Here is a 16,833-nt window from a genome sequence, read left to right on the forward strand (position 1 = left end):
GGAATAACAGTGGAATTTACTTTTTTTCTGATTTACCTTGTATAAGCTACCAGAAATAAATTTCTTTTTAAATGTTCAGTTAGCAGTGCATCGTTTCCTCTACCTGATTCCCTGTCTTCTCACTGGAACTTCATTTGCATTTCCACTGCTCTAACCTCCAAGAGATACCAGTTTTACTTGTACATTTTAAGTTGGATTTACTTTTAATAAAGGGAGGGGGGGAAAACTTTTAGATATATAATTTGGTACTGACTTTTTAATGCTATTTTCAAGAAGGTCACTTAACTAGTATTTTTGATGCATTTCCCTACACATTGTATGATATCTGTAACTGAATCTTTAATTCCCTTGTTATAGCAGAGAGAATTTCTTGAATCCTTGCTGTAGCTCCACCATCCTCATATTATGCTTTTACAGCAATTCCCTAGACTCATGAAGGTGAAGGATGAAGTTTATAATGGTATTGAATACCAAACTGTTGCTTGATTTATTCAGGAAGGTTGTTATATACTGGGATCAAGTGACAGCTTAAAAGCTAGTATAATTCATCATCATCAGTTAATTTTCACTGGGTGTCCACTGGGTGCTGAACATTGTACAAGGTTCTTTGTCAGCAGGTATGTGCCTGATAAGGTTGATGGAACTCTAAGAAGACGGAATTTTGTCTTTAAGGCACTCACTATAATCAAAGGCAAATCAGTAAAGGCCCGGTGTTAAGGGCTGTATACAAAACCTATGTAACAAGAACCTTTATTTTTTGAAGGATTTTTGTTAGTAAATTGGAGTCCTGCTCTCATTAATAGCTAGCCTGACACCAGAAGGAAGTGGGTGATGTTGGATGGATCAAGGTTAGGTGTCCGCTATGGTCCAGTCCTTGATTGACCGGCACACAGTTAACGTGCGCGTGTGTGTGTGTGTGTGTACACACAGATACTTTTTATTTCCGTGCATATGATCTCAGAATATTCTTAATGAGATCCAATTATCCTTTGAACAAACATATGTGTACTCCGCCTCTCCATAATGAGAGGCAAATCAAAGTCACATTCAGATGATGCGTCTAGAGCTAGTGTCATGCAGTCGTTCCGCAGACCTCTGGGTGATGTTGATTCCTCTTTTGAGATGGTTCAGAAAAGTGATCTCAGTCAAATTTGGATTTAGCTCCTCATGATCTTAAAACTTGTGTTTTAAAAAAAAAAAAAAAACTTGTGTTTTAACACACACCTGACTGTATGTTGGTGAAGGAAATACAGGATAGACACAAGTGTCAGCTCTCAAGTACAGTACTGGTCTGGGGAATATCCATATACTCCTGGTGAGGGATGGTACCGAAGCATCTCTTTATGGAGGTTTTTCCCTTGACCTAGGCCTGTGTTCTGTAGGCAGTGGATGTGCTTGCTCCAGGATTCTCTGCCAAGATTTCCCTTGTTGAGTGTCCTTCATGACCATAACTGCGAAGGGCTTCGGGGAGGATTCACTTATAGGGGCCTTAGCCATTCTCTTCTTGTTGTTAACAAGGACTTCGATTCAGGGATTGCCTTAGGGTGGAACTGTCACAAGCCTTTATTTGCTAAGCTAGAGATTTTTCTAGCAATATAATTTTTTTAACATCTTTGTTAGTTGCTTATCAGTACCTTTTTTTGGGAGGTGGTGGAGGAAGACTTCATTTTCTGGTAACTGGCATCCAAAGTTGTGTTGAATAATGGTCTTTGACTCTGGTCCCTTGCCTTGCCACTTTGGTTTTTGAGCGCTGCTCTCCCTCTGTCTCCATGTGGTAGCTTGCTGTCATTAGCATCACTTCTGTGGGTGGTGAGGCTTGACCCTGGCGGCTGCTCCTTCCCTGGACTGTATTCCTTGTGAATGAGTTACATCAACTACTGATGGGCAGTGTGCGCGGGAGGCACCTGGCAGCATCTGTAGTTTCAGGCTGCCCGGTTCTTGCTGCCCTCCCTCTTCCTTTCTCAGCAATTCACATTTACCTAATTAACACACTAAATTTTGACTGAACACATAATCTGGCTGCTGACATTCAGATAACATATATGATGCTCTGAACTTTGGTGCTCTTACCTCACTGGCTAGGGGGTCTGTTGCTGCAAGTTATATGTCTGTGAATTGCACAAGGGCAAGTGGAGGCCAAAATCCAGGCCTGGCCCTAACCATCAAGGTATGCACTCAGGCAAGGAAGGCTTTTGAAATTTGTCTATGCAGAGGGGGAGCACCTATTTGGATTTACACACTAGCAAGTTTATTATTTGTGTGTCTCTAGCTTTGTGTTGCTTGTAGGTTATAGTAGCGCGCTCTCTCTCTTTTTTTCCAGGTGGTTTTTACCACGGCCAGTTAGAATGAAGTTTGTTGTTTTATCGTAGCAGCTACTGAAAGCCATAGAAGCCCAATATACCAGTGTATGGGTAGTTTCCTGCAGAGTACCCCAAAGCACATGATCCATGTTCCAAGAGCTATGGCACGGTACTTTAACTAACTGCTTTGCTACTGGTTCATAGGAACTGCATGTTCTGCGGTAGGATGTAGTGCTCTTCATCCTTTCCATTCTCGGCTTTACTTAGGTGGCTGCACATTTTAACAGCCTACTCTTGATGCAGGTTTTTATATTTGATCAGTGTACTTAGCTTCAAGGTTTTTTTTGACTGGTATCCTTGCTTGACTGGAGAGCTCTGGTCTCATGGGGGAGGGCTAAAGGCACCCATAGGCAGGGATGGGTCAAGGACCTATGTCAGAGAGCAGTTGGGCATCTATTCAAGTGTGTCTATGCGTATCTTAAGTGGAAACCTAAGAGTGCTGCATGCTTCTTAACGGGAGGTCTTCTTACATGCTTCATGGTCCTTGAAGCCATAATCAGTATGTGAAGTCTCAGAATAAATCCTGAAGTTTCAGATATTTGGGATTGTCAGTGTATACTTTCCTTAGTAGTTACCGAGACTAATTTTACTACGGTATATGTTGTTTGATGTTGTTAAATGAAATATTTCTGACATGTTAAAGGTATGTGAATGCAACCTATCCCATCGTGATAACTAATCAGGTGCTTTTAAAGTGATTACTTATGGGGCAGCTCAGCGGTTTAGTGCCACCTTCGGCTCAGGGCCTGATCTGGGGACCCAGGATCGAGTCCCACGTCAGGCTCCCTGCATGGAGCCTGCTTCTCCCTCTGCCTGGGTCTCTGCCTCTCTCTCTCTCTCTCTCTCTCTCTCTCTCTCTGTGTGTGTCTCTCATGAATAAATAAATAAAATCTTTAAAAAAAATAAAAATAAAGTAATTACTTATAAGAACAGATGTTAATAATTTTTAAAATCTTTTCCTATAAGCCTATAGTGAAACACCAGCAAGGTCAAAGAAATATTTAACTTAGGGTCTAAAGATTAAATTTTAAGTCGTTGATACCTGATTCTTGTCTTTGTGTTGTTTGGAGAATTCTGAGGAAAGCTATTTGCTAAGACTTAACACTATAATAGTAGGACTTTCCAGGCTTCTGCTTGTTGGCCCATTAATTGGTTTTTTAAAAAACAAAGAAATGCCTTTTATAATTTAAAAAAAAAGAAAACATAAAATTTCAGAATGTAAAATAGATTTTTGGAAGATTTTGATTTTGTGGTATTCATGTTTTCTTTCATGTTTTCTTTCATACAAAAAACACTGTAAGCTATTTATTTTCTACAAAATATAAGTACATATGCATTTATTTAGATATATAGTTATAAATAATTTTAAGCAGTGGTCACTTTATTAGTTGAATCAAATGTTGGAAATACCTATTGAGTCAGAGAACAAAGGGATGCCATGGCAAAGAGAGCCCATCTTCTCTATGGGATTATATCAAAAGACTATATGATCTTTTACTATATAAATAAAGCTTATAGATAATGGTCCATAAGGAAGCTGCTAACTTAAACTGAAAAATATTCTCTTGTCAAGCGTGTGTCACATTATCCACATAAGTTAACTAGAAACTATGAGATGTAAGAGCTGGCATAAAATAAAGCCAAATTTGTCATTCATCTGGGGATAGAAACCAATCTTTAAGAAAAGCTACACTGGAGGGAATATAATAAAAATTTCTTGTTGTTTGTTGGCTTACTGCTGGGGACTTTTCAGTAAAATGTGCAGATCTTAAAAGAAAATGCTGATTATTTTCCTTAATAATCCTTATATTTTCCTTTATTTTTCAATCAAGTTATTTTTCTGGAAAATGAAAGATAATGTTTGTGTATTTTTTTTTGAAACCTGCTTATTTATAAAAAGGTTTTCCGTTGATTTATAGGAGGAAAAATCCCTAGTAAGAATTAAAAATAAAAGTCAAATAGTAAATCAGCAAGAAATGACAGGAAAATTTTGTAGGGAAGAGTAAGGAAAGAGAAAAACAGTGGTATGAAACTGGGAAGTGTTAAACCTGTCCATACACATGGTGATTTTCCTCATTTGGCCAGTGAAGGTCCTAATGCCCAGGGGAATGAAGTCACTTTCTCAGGCTCACAGAACCAGGAAATACTGACTCTAGAATTCAGACCCTAGTGGGTCTCGTTCAAAGTCTATGCCCTTCCCTGCATCTGCCGATGCCAGTGTCTTTTGGCGGAAAACGGCAGCCGTTGTGCACAAATTACTCCTGATACAAAGGTGACCAACTTGTCTGATTCACCTGGAACTGTCCTGGTTTCCAAACTAAAAGTTCTGCATCCCAGCACCTTCCTTAGTCCTTACTAAACGAGATGGTTGGTCACTCTACTGGATTTCCTATCAGCTGTGGTGAAGATAAAAATTGATTTCGAATGGCAAAGTCATACCAGGGTCCTTTTCCTACAGAACTACATGATGTAGTCAGTAATCATCAGCTTCTACATTGTAAAGCTCCTCTGCTGTCCTCTAAGATTAACCACAGGCTGTGGATTTGGCAGTTGTCTTCCTACTGCTACTAATGTCCTGTTGCTTGCTTTCTTGTGGAATGTGCTATATTTTGGGTCATTTGGGCTAGGGGCCAGCCAGTTCACATACCTGTATATATATATGTGCATTGTTGATAGGACTTGATAGGAGCTTGGACTTGATAGGAGCGTTTTATAACAGCGAGTCCCAGAATTAATCCCACGGCTCAAAAAAGTTTATTTCTTATGGAACGGTATAGGATGAGCATTCCAGGTCAGTGAGAGGCTCTCCTCCCTGCTGCCCTGCAGATTCCTTCTGTTTGGTCTCTCCAACATGCCTAAGATACTTCCCTAGGCTGTGGTCAAAGCTGGGTTGCTGGCAAGTGCAAGAAAGAAAGTATAGAGGACACACCCCAGGCTTAGGCCTAGGCTTGGAAGCAGCAGAAATAATTTCTGCTCTCATTCTTTCAAAGTGAACATGGATACGTGGCTGAACTGAGCCGCAGGGAAGTCTGGGGAAGTGGGTTCGCCAAAAGCCCAGGACAATGGGGAGCATGAATTTGAGAAAAGAGCTAGCAGTACTCACTCTTTTAGGCCCTACTGAAATATGTTTAAGTACTTGCTAAATGTTCTTTACCCAATGAAGAAAATGATTGATTCTCCAAACAACCTCTAAAAGTTTATCCTTTTGTTTGGGAAGAAGTATTTGCAACCCCTGCCAGTGATGACTGATGAATTACTGTTAAAAAATGCTGTCATCATAAGACAGTCTTCTCCATCCTATGCATTCTGAGTCCTGTCGACAGAATTGGCTTGGCATTCTCAAAGTGATCAATGTTCCCAAAAGGTCACAATTTCAAAATATATTCCACCGTGTTAATATACACATTAAATAAAGTGAAGATGTAATATGTGATGAAAAAGTTCAGAGGCTCAAGAGGTAAATAAAAATTTTCGTATATGCCTTTGGAGGGGAACTGAGGAAACAGGTAGAAAATGCCAGGAGCCCCCAGACTGTGGAAGTGTTGGAGTACCAGGCCGATCTAGGGTACACCAAGAAAGGCTTTGCATCAAGCTGAGGAACAGAGGTGGCCATTAGCACATTTATTTTAGTTGATTTTAGCCTAAGTTTACATTATAACAAATAAAAGTGTTACACATTAGTGCTTCTTGAAGTGACTCTTAAAGCTGTTATTGTATATAGATGCATATTATATGTATTTATAGTAAGACTTCATTTTATTCATATATATAATCTCTATATATATGCATGTTATATGTGTATAGAATAAGACACTATTTTATTTATATATAATCTCTTAACATTTTAGTGGTTGTGCATGCATGTGTGCACATGGGCATGTTTGTCTCTGTTCCATGGTGACCACAGGGTAGCATAATATTGAGCACCCAGTAAAAGCGTCGTTAACTATCTCTGGGACAAGTAAATTTGGTTCATACTGAGTCACCCCCCTCCCCCGACAGAATTTTATTTTGATAATTTTGTTACAATTTTAAATTCTAAGCATTTAAATTTTTTTTGTGTCTGTGTACAACCACCTTTTAAACTGGGTACATGGTATGAGAATTCTTTTGTAATTTTATTAAATCTGATTTGTGAAAGAGAGCAGAGACTGAAGATGACTTGCACATACTAATAGATTATATGCTATAACAAAATGTTGCTTTATATTGCCACTCCAGCAGCTGCAGTTTCAAGTGTAGTTATTACTGGCTACAATATCACCCAGGTTTTTTTTTTTTTTAAATTATCAAAAGAAGTTCATGCTATTGACTCATTACTCCCATATTTATAATTCTTATTGAAAATCACTGGATTTAATTCTATTGGTTTCCTTCCTGATTGAAAACATTTGAACCCAGAAAGCACAGTATTTCTTAAGACATTTGTAACTATTCATCACGGATATTAAAATTACAATCATGCACCATTGTGTGAGCAGTGATTTAAAAAAAAAATTCTTTACACATATGGTAAGCGGGTGACCAATGCTATCCTGGTTTGAAGATGCTGAATGTTCATATAACTGGTATTTGAAATTTTGATGTGTATTGCATTCGTTACTGAATATCAAGAATACATTTTTTTGCTCATATAGAGGAAGTTTAAAATGGGGTCTTTTGTAGAAGCACCCATCCTGTTTAGAATGATATAACAGATGCTGAATGTTCACATATCAAACAAAATGCCAGCTTTCTGTAGAAAAGAGGTGTCAAAAAGTTTCTTTGTACCTTTAACGCATGTGATTATGTAGTACAAAATGCAGAGTTTGTAAAATTTCTTGAATATACAGGCAAAAAAATGAATAATTCAAAACAACTCATAAGTTCTACATTCTATTGTCCCTTTATAACGCAGGCAGAAGATAGCAGTGCGCTCCCAATAGAGCTGAATTTGCACAAGTTACACCTCTGAAAATGCCAGATGGTCTATGGTCTACTTTTGAGAGCTGTCACATATGTAAAGATTTGAAAAAAGAAAGACAGCTGAATGAGAGCAGTGGATCATTAAAGGGAGAGTGAGGGTCCCTAGGCATCAGTGGTGTTTTAAGAAGCATTGTGTCGTTCCCATATTAGTGTGCTTTTTTTTTTTTTTAAAGCCATACACAACTTTTACACAGTAAGGGAAAGAAATCTGTTTAAAGCCAAGTAGTTAGGGTTTAATCAGTGAGATGTTTTTGTTCTTTATTTGAGAATAAAATCATGTTTCCAACTTGGTTTTACTTATAATTTTACCATAAGATTCAAGTCACACCCATGAAAAATTAGCAGTGAAGTTAAAATAAATGTTAAGCTAGCTAACACGTCGAGGGTTTATCCAGTTTTCATTTGACTTACATACTGAATGTATCTGACCAAATCCTAAAACTAAGAAATTGTGTTAATGTTAAAAACCTGATGTAAAGAGCTAATACTTGATTGTTACCTGACCATCGTACAAACTATAGTAGAAATAATTAAGTGACAGTGAAACAAAAATAAATGTACTATCATTTATCTGCCAACAGAAATAGATATCATTTTGAAGATTGAAATGTAGATAAATCATTAAGGATATGTTTGAATACCACTCAAGCCATACCCGGTAATTTGCAAATAGTCAATTTTGATAGTAGAAAAAGGTCAGATCTGTCAGTTTGAGAATTTGGTGGCAGGACATAGTTGTCTTTTACCACCTTTATTTTTATTTATTGAAAATGTTTAACCATGACATAGTAATTTTAAATTTATCTTGGATTATGGACTATGACAGGGCATCTTTGATTGATAAGAAGTCTCCTTAGCATTGGTCAGTTGGACATTTTACTTTAACCAAGCTCTCAGATTGCTTGAAATATTATTTTCAGAGAAAAAGTGGCCCAAAACATTCCATTTATTTGGCGAGATTACTGGTAAGTGCTCTGAAAAGAACATCAAATTAGGTTTAACTGTCTTCTTTGGCATCCCTTTAAATACATATGCATAACTCTCTATGTTCAATAGCAGTCATTAGGATGTCATTCTAGTTGATACAAGAAGCTACAGGAGCAGCAGATTAATCTCTAGATCAAATGATTGCACACCCATAAGAAATAGGTCTCCTTTTGCAGATGCCTTGTCCATTTTTGTTACGAGAAGGTCATATGTAGCTGCTAAACAGAGAAGTGACCGTTTTTGTTTTCCATCAAGAGTAAGGAAAAAAACAAAATATTTTGATATATTTTCCCACCATTACTTTGTAGTAGTCCTAAATATTTAATTTTTAGATAATCATCCTCCCTTATCGCTGAAGAGCTGAAAAACTGTATGAGGAGTTTATAGGCTAGTTAACAAATCAGATATTAATGTTAACAGATTTGGTAGGAAAGCATGCTTTTGTTAAGTAAATACGTGAATTTTTTTTCTTGAAATATGCACATTCATGAATGGACTGTTTTGATATGTTAAGATATTTTTCTTTAAGAGACATAGGATATGTGAATAAGAATTGAAGTAAACAATGTGTGCTAAAGACTTACTCAACTGCCAACTGTCCTCTTTGTCAAAAATATATACCGTTTTAGCTAATCCCCAGATCACAGATAATCAGGCCCTTTTAGACATTGTCAATGCCACGTATAATTGCTAAGCTTTGCATGCAATACCTTTTCTAAATTGAAGACTTACTAGCGTTCAGATTTAATTTATATTTCATAACTGTTCATAATCATAAATGGGAAAGAAGACCAATTAGAACAGCAGTTTTTGATTTTGAAAATCCAGGAAATTACAAAATAGTTAAATTTTGGCAATGAATGTTTTTGGTTCTTTCTGTTTTTTGCCCAACTGCTATGATTGATAGCTTTGCTTAGGAGGTACTCAATGAATGTAAATGTTGATTTGAATAATCTCATTACTTAACCAATGTAAACAAATAACATTTGGGGCTGGGGGGAGAGGAGTCAGGATTCTTTAGCTGCAAAAACCAGAATCCATTTTGGCTAACTGAAATAGAGAAAAAAAAAAAATGATTAGCACACAGACCCTCCCAACAGTTACACAGCCAAGGATCATTCCCATCCATTCATTGAGGCTTCTCTGTTGAAAACCCCACTGCTGTACCATTAGTACACGGTCTACTAGGGAGTGGATATCGGACACCGCACCCCACTGCCAGGACCAGTAAACACCTTCTTTACTGTCTGCTGAGAAGGAGGTACCGCCTCCCTGGTGTGGCTGCGTGGAAGTCATACTTGTGCTCGGTAGGACTTAGGTCGCATACCTGCCCTCCAGCTGCAGAGGAATCTGGGAATGGGACAGAGGAATTGACAAAATCTGCGAGGGTGTTCAGAAATGCCAGGCAGCACAAATGATGAATAGTCATCCTACTCTTTTTTATGATTCATTGTCCAAAGAATCAAATTTGTCTCTCCTCAGTGTCATGGTATTAAGCCTCTTATGTTTTCTTTTAAAGATTTTATTGATATATTTGAGAAAAGAGAGAAAGAGTGTGTGCACAAGCTCCTGAGAGCATAAGTAGGGAGAGGGGCAGAGGGAGAAGCAAACTCCTGCCTGAGCAGGGAGCCTGAGGAGCTGATCTCAGGACTTTGGGATCATGACCTGAGCTGAAACTTAAGAGTCGGGTGCTTAGCCAACTCTGCCACCCAGGCACCCCTCATATTTGTTTTTCAATTTGGAATGTTTTGCTTTTCATATATAGGCATTTAATCCATCTGTAATTTATTTCTATAAGGTGTGCATGCACTTGTATGTGCACACACACACACACATCTTTGGAGCTCTCTCTGCTTTTCCCCTGGTTATCTGACTGTGCCTGGACCAACATCACTTGGCCTTAGTTCCTGTAGTTTCTTAAGAAGACTATGCACTAAGGGAAGTGTCGTAACCCTCTTTTTCTTCCTTAAAATTGCTTTAGTGATTCTTGGTTGCTCTTCCTTAAAAATTTTTGGATCAGCTGCTCGAGTTCCATGTAAAAGCCTGTTGGAAATTTTATGGGAATTACACTAAATAAATAAATTGGGTAGAATTAAAATTTACATTTGGTAGGATTTTATGTCCTTGAGTTTTGTTCTGTGGTTTTTGCCATAAAAATCTCTGCCCATTTTGTCCTAGCTTAATTCTTAGATACTTATGGGAGGGTTTTGGTGGCTTATTTTTTTCTTTTTTTCCTTTATGTTGTGAAGAGTTCATTTTTTTCTTATTTGCTGCTTGACTATTGGCATAGAGGAACTTTGTTGATTTTAATATGGTTGATCTTATATATATCTTATTTAATTCTTATTTCACAATTTGTAGTCTAAATTTCCCTGAGAACCTTCAAATTAGGTATACATCTCAAAAATATTTTTTCTCAGACCTTTTATTTCTTTTTCATGTTATATTGCTTTCGCCAGGACCTCCAGTGTAATGTCAAATAAGAGGGATGAAGCTGGGCTGCTTTTTCTTGGTCCTGACCTAAATGGGGACATTTCTAAAGTGCTGACATTCAATTCTGGCAGATTTGTTTTATCAGATTAAGAGGAAGCTCTCTTCTATTCCCAACTTTTCATAATGGTTTATTTTTGTACCAAATTAAAAAAATAAATACAGAAAAGGTTTTTTCCGGGATTTATTTATCTATTTATTTATTCATTCATTCATTCATTCATTCATTCATTCATTTTTATTTCTTTTTTTCCTCCGGGATTTAAAGTGAAATTGAAGGGGTGCCTGGCTGGCCTCAGTCAGAAGAACATGCAACTCTTGATCTTGGGGTCATGAGTTGGAAATCCTTATTGGGTGTAGAAATTACTTAAATAAATAAAACTTTTTAAAAAATTAAGGGATCCCTGGGTGGTGCAGTGGTTTAGCACCTGCCTTTGGCCCAGGGCGCGATCCTGGAGACCTGGGATCGAATCCCACGTCGGGCTCCTGGTGCATGGAGCCTGCTTCTCCCTCTGCCTATGTCTGTGCCCCTCTCTCTTTCTCTCTCTCTGTGACTATCATAAATAAATAAAAATTTTAAAAAAATTAAAATAAAATGAAACTGAAAAGAAAACAACTGTATTTCTGTATTGTCCAGTTTTGATACTTGGATTCATTGTTCTTTTCCTTTTATCCAAAAAGATGATTAAGTATTTCATCCCATAATCAGGGATAGTAAGAAAATATTGCTGTGTTTCTAGCACACAAAAGAGGGACCCAGTACATAGAAAATAAACACTTGCCGTTGAATGAGTGTGGAATGACCTTTTCAGATTTCCAACTTAAATTTTCTTAAAACACAAAACAGTCTTTCTCGTTATATTCAAATTCGTTGTATAAAGTCACTTTTGATGACCCCGCTCCCACTTTCGTTTTTTTACTAATTGTTTTCTCTCTGTCCATATTTATTAATATTTTACTTCTTTCTATTTTGTAGAATCATGGGTGTAAAGCCCAGAAAAAAAAGTCTGTGACTGAATATATGTTGACGATTTTCAAATATTTCTTTTTTAACTGGAGAAACTTTTCCTGTCGTCTAGCCCAACCCCAGCGCTTGCCTCAGCTTCCAACATGCTCACAGGAACCAAGCGAGGAGGAAACCAGCAAGATAAAGAATGGCCACACAAGTCTGAGCAACGGGAATGGAATTCACCACGGGGCCAAACACGTATCTGCAGATAATCGAAGACTTTCAGCACCTGTTTCTCACAAAATGCATAGAAAAATTCAGTCCAGCTTGTCTGTAAACAGCGATATCAGTAAGAAGAGTAAAGTAAATGCTGTCTTTTCCCAAAAGACAGGCTCTTCACCTGAAGGTAAGTTTGAGATGTATGCTTATTTTATTTGACCAGATACAAAGTCATATTCACCAATAACTACTTGATCAAGCAAACATGAATGAGGAAACTTGCTTATCTTTCAGACAATGGGAATTTTGGTAAAATGCAACCTCTCCAAAGGGAAGCCCAGGCTAGGAAGGGAAGTGCCAGCAGCTGACATCCTGCTCTAGATTCTTGTCTTCTAGAGTGAAGAGTCATTACTTTAAATAGAATTGATACGCTTAACTGTTTCTCGTTTAAAAATTTAAAAATACCACATTTAAAAATACAAATGCAACATGCTAGTGGTGGATGCATGTATTTTGTCTATCCCTGATTCATGTGTTATTATGTGGTTCAGTGATAAGATTACCTGCTTAGATTTTTGTCTTGCAAATCCGTTCTTAAAAATGTAAAACTAAAAAGAGGGATCCCTGGGTGGCGCAGCGGTTTGGCGCCTGCCTTTGGCCCAGGGCGCGATCCTGGAGACCCGGGATCGAATCCCACATCGGCTCCCGGTGCATGGAGCCTGCTTCTCCCTCCGCCTGTGTCTCTGCCCCCCTCTCTCTCTGTGACTATCATAAATAAATAAAAAATTTTAAAAAAAATGTAAAACTAAAAAGAGAAAAAGATTTGGTGATTTTTTTTTTATTTTTTTATTTTTTATATCCTTGTCAGGGAGTGGGCCAGGGGATCTCTGGCTTCACTGGCTAGCATCTTCTAGCCACCAGTACTGCCACCCCCTCTGGCCCTACCTCATTCCCCGCTCACTGTGCTTTGGCCTGTAGTTTCTCCTGTGCAGCTACGTGGGCATTCTCTGACCTCTCAGGAGCCAGTTATTATGTCTTCTGCTTCATCCTCCCCTTGGCCAGGTTAAATACTCTAAACCAGGTAAAGATTTTCTTCAATATAACATAAACCCATCTGATAACAATGAGTTTACAACCCACAGACTCGTCTTACAAAAATAGCTTGCCATATTATGTATTTTTTAAAAAAGAATAGTCTCCCTACCATATGTAAGGTCCCAGATTTCTGCCAGTCTATCCATGTTCCTCTGTTCTTCCTTTTTCCTCTCCTTTAGCCGTTCTTGAGATCAAATAACTCAAGTCTGTTTCTTAAATATAGATATAGATAGATATTTCCTCCTCTGGTTCAGGTATATCTGATTTTTTTCCTTATTCCCCTTACCTTTCCATTTTAATTACCATGAAATCTTAAATAAGGAAAAATCTGTCGATGCTTCTGTGAAGTTGGCCATGCTTATTCATAGAGATAAATTGAGTTGTAAATAGGAAATTGTATTGAGAGTTACCAAGAATGAGTGGGAGAAAGGATATTACGTTTTGGCTACAGGTGTCTCAAACTCAACTGAGGTAGAGTGTTAGGTTGATCAAATGATATGGTAATAAATGGTCTGCATAGTTCCAGGTCAGTGACACTACTTTCCAAACTAATTAGATTGAAAGGGACATGATTGACACTTTAAAATGAGTTTGACATGTAAGCTGTATGGTCATCTCTGAAGCAGAGGTAGGCTGTTAACTAAACTGGCTCTCCAAGGAGTTGGGAAGGCAATGCAATTTTCTTTAGAGTATCTTTGCTTCTAGGTGATTGGGTGAAATAATTGAAATGTACTTGTTTTATACATTTGAATTTACTTATCACAGCCTTAACCTTTTATTTGCCATTTGATATTTACTTATTTTAAAGAACGGTCTCTCAATCCAACCTGAAAGGTACATATACATCCAACTCGAGATAGCTTCCGGAATTTTTAAAAATTTTTCCGTTATTTGCTTATTTTTAAAATCGTGTCTGAAGTTATTTTTGATAGAAGAATGCAGGGTTTTGTTTTTTTTTTAAAGATTTTTATTTATTAGAGAGAGCGTGTGTGAGTGGAGGGAAGGGCAGAGTGAGAGAAAGAATCTTAAACAGGCTCCATGCCCAACACGGAGCCAGACGTGGGGTTCAGTCCCTCAATTCTGAGATCATGACCTGAGCTGAAATCAAGAGTCAAATGCTTAACCAGTGGAGCCACCCAGGTGCCCCAGGAGTGCAGCTTCCTAAGTAACATACAAACAAGGAAGAAAATCAGTAGTGTTGAAAGAGTTGTACTCTCCCTGTTTATCTCCTCCTCTTCCTCACTCAGTCCTGTGAGTATGTGAGGGAGATAAAGATTAAGGATAATCCTGCTCTATCACAAAATATTTTCCAGATTGGACTGGGGGTACAAGTAATATGAAATACAAATGAAGAGGTCTAAATACATCATACAATGTCCTATCCAGAACTTGGCTGAGAGGCTATAGAATTTAGCCAACTCTATGTTCCTTTTGTTGTAACTGCTCAAATCTAGATGGATATTTCCTTGTCCCGGTTCATATATTCTCCAAATTAGGTGTTCTTATGCTTTTTGATGCTTTTTAGGGTTGGGCCCTGACTTTTCAGTTTTGAAGTTAAAATTTCTTCTCTGGCGATGTGCTGTATGTAGTTCAACAAAAAAGGACAGAACTGGTAGATGGCAAGTGAAAGTACAAAAGTTGCAAGCTCGGCCACCAGCTCTCTGGGTTATTCGGGTTTCTCTGGAGCTGCTTTTTCTATAAAATGGTTTTGAGTAGAAATCTTCCAAGTTAGGTTGGGTTCCAAGATTCTGTGATGCTGCCCTCACAGCAAAACTGCTTTGCTTCAGGCAGGTTTCTTGCTCTATAGAATACGTGATTCCTGGTTGAGCAGAAATTTAATACGTGCTGAGTTGGGACAAGGCAATGGCAGGAATGGTTTTGTTGAACAGGGATAGTATCTGGATTTCAGGAGGTCTGTATGTCAGAACAGTCAGTCTTGAACAGGCCTGATTTAGGACATGAAGAAAAATGGATAAAAGTTATTTCAAAAAAAGGAGGGGTTTAATAGTTTTCTCAGTTTGGTTTTTGTTTCACATTTTCTTAACAGTTTTTATTGTCGATGCCTGTTCCTCTTACAGTAAAATGAGCAAATGAATAGCAAAGTAATATCCATTGTAAGCCTCAAAATCAGCTAATCATAGTTTGACAGTGTGTTTTTTTCTGTACAAATGGTGCTTGTGGTTATTTTTGTGTTGCCCATAAAAGTGACAAGTAGGCATTTTTCTGGCTAAGATGATGGAATTAACTATTTTATTTTGCTTCATTAAGAGAAGGAAGGGCCTCTTTGCTGACCAAGTTTGGAAAAACTGAAAAAATATGCACCTCTTGCTTACACAGAGCTAAAGACTGACCCAGCCCCATAACTGAGCCAGCATGTTGGCGACATCTTGTAAGATGAAGCTTGTGGGTTAGGTACAGCCTGGGTGCAACTAGGAATGTGCACCATCCAATCTCTTCTTAAGCTATGTTGATTCGTCAGTTAACTCATTCTGTGTTCCCCCTTCACTCACATGATCTCATTTTACCCTCCCCAAAGCACTGTAAGTCAGTCGACTCTATGTAATTATCTAATTGAGCCTCAGTTTTCTCATTTATAAAAGACAGGCCAAGTGAACCCACTGACATCAATTGGTATATGGTAGAGATGAGATTGAACCCTAGACGTTCTGGCTCCACCGTCTATGCTCTTAAGCACTGGTATTACTAAAGCACTGCCTTACTAAATTTCCTTGAGGTAAAGGTAATTACTGGTCACTCCACCACTGGTCCACCACCACTGGATTGTGACTGGGTCACCTAGGGGTTAGGCAAGGATCTTCTTATACATGTGCCTTCTAGAAGCCTTTCTTACTAAAACTTTGAAAGGAATTTACACGCTTTTGCCCTGTGCTTGTTTTCCTTTCCTACCAGACTGTAAATTCTTTAGGAGGCTGGACTCACCTGAGTCTATTTCTTTTCTTTTTTTAAATGGTGGTGCCCAGGACAGTAGCTTCATGGTTTCCCACCAGTTAATAAGTGATAGTGTTTTATTTCACACACCTTTATCCTATTGTTCCTTGAAACTAGCACTAGAAAAGAAAATGTGTACTCAAATTCATTAAAAAAAAAATGTTATTTTAAAAAGTTCCTTTTATGCAATAGAAGAAAAAGAATACCATGTTGGGAAATATTGTACCTTTTATCTAAAGGTTATTAAATAGGTAGATTCTACTTGTTTTGTATAATTAAGTATTTTCATACATTCTTTAATTTTCTGATTGCATCAGCCAGGTGGAGAGTTTTAAGACTAAATGTTTAAGATTCTTGACCTTTGAAATAATTATAGTATAATTTAGTATCATATAATATTCAAATTGCCAAGGGTTTTCATTAGACTCTAAGACACTTTTCTTATCATAGGAATGGTAAATCCTAACACATTTTAGGTGTGCCAGTTACAGCTCTATCTTTGTGTAAAGATTGTTTCAAAAAAGATTTTTCTAGAGCAGACTTTGTATGTTTTGGGTTAATGTGCCATCATATATACATCTCCAGCCCCAGAAGCTCCTTGAACCTAAATGCTGAACAAGACAGTCAAGAGCCTTGTGTATATAACAGTACCTAGGATCCATCTCCTTTTAATCACACGGAGGCTGCGTGGCCTAGTAATTAGAGCATAGATGCTGGAAGCTTCCAGTCTGCTTCAGCTCAAATATTAGCTTTATTACTGTCCCATAATGTTTTCTTCTGTAGGCTTTATATGCTTCAGTCTCTTAAGTATAAAATGGG

The 16,833-nt window shown here is 37.8% G+C and overlaps 1 protein-coding gene across 2 annotated transcripts in view; it reads left to right on the plus strand.

Annotated features, from left to right (window-relative positions):
* MDFIC (MyoD family inhibitor domain containing) overlaps positions 1-16,833 on the plus strand; it is an 86,725-nt gene that overhangs the window by 40,823 nt on the left and 29,069 nt on the right. For both annotated transcript variants that reach the window (XM_041727751.1, XM_041727750.1), the window contains exon 4: positions 11,882-12,157. In XM_041727751.1, the coding sequence (XP_041583685.1) occupies positions 11,882-12,157 (276 nt within the window). The remainder of the gene's footprint in view (positions 1-11,881; positions 12,158-16,833) is intronic.

This window comes from Vulpes lagopus, chromosome 13 (assembly GCF_018345385.1).
Source record: "Vulpes lagopus strain Blue_001 chromosome 13, ASM1834538v1, whole genome shotgun sequence".
In the NCBI taxonomy this organism is placed as follows: domain Eukaryota; kingdom Metazoa; phylum Chordata; class Mammalia; order Carnivora; family Canidae; genus Vulpes; species Vulpes lagopus.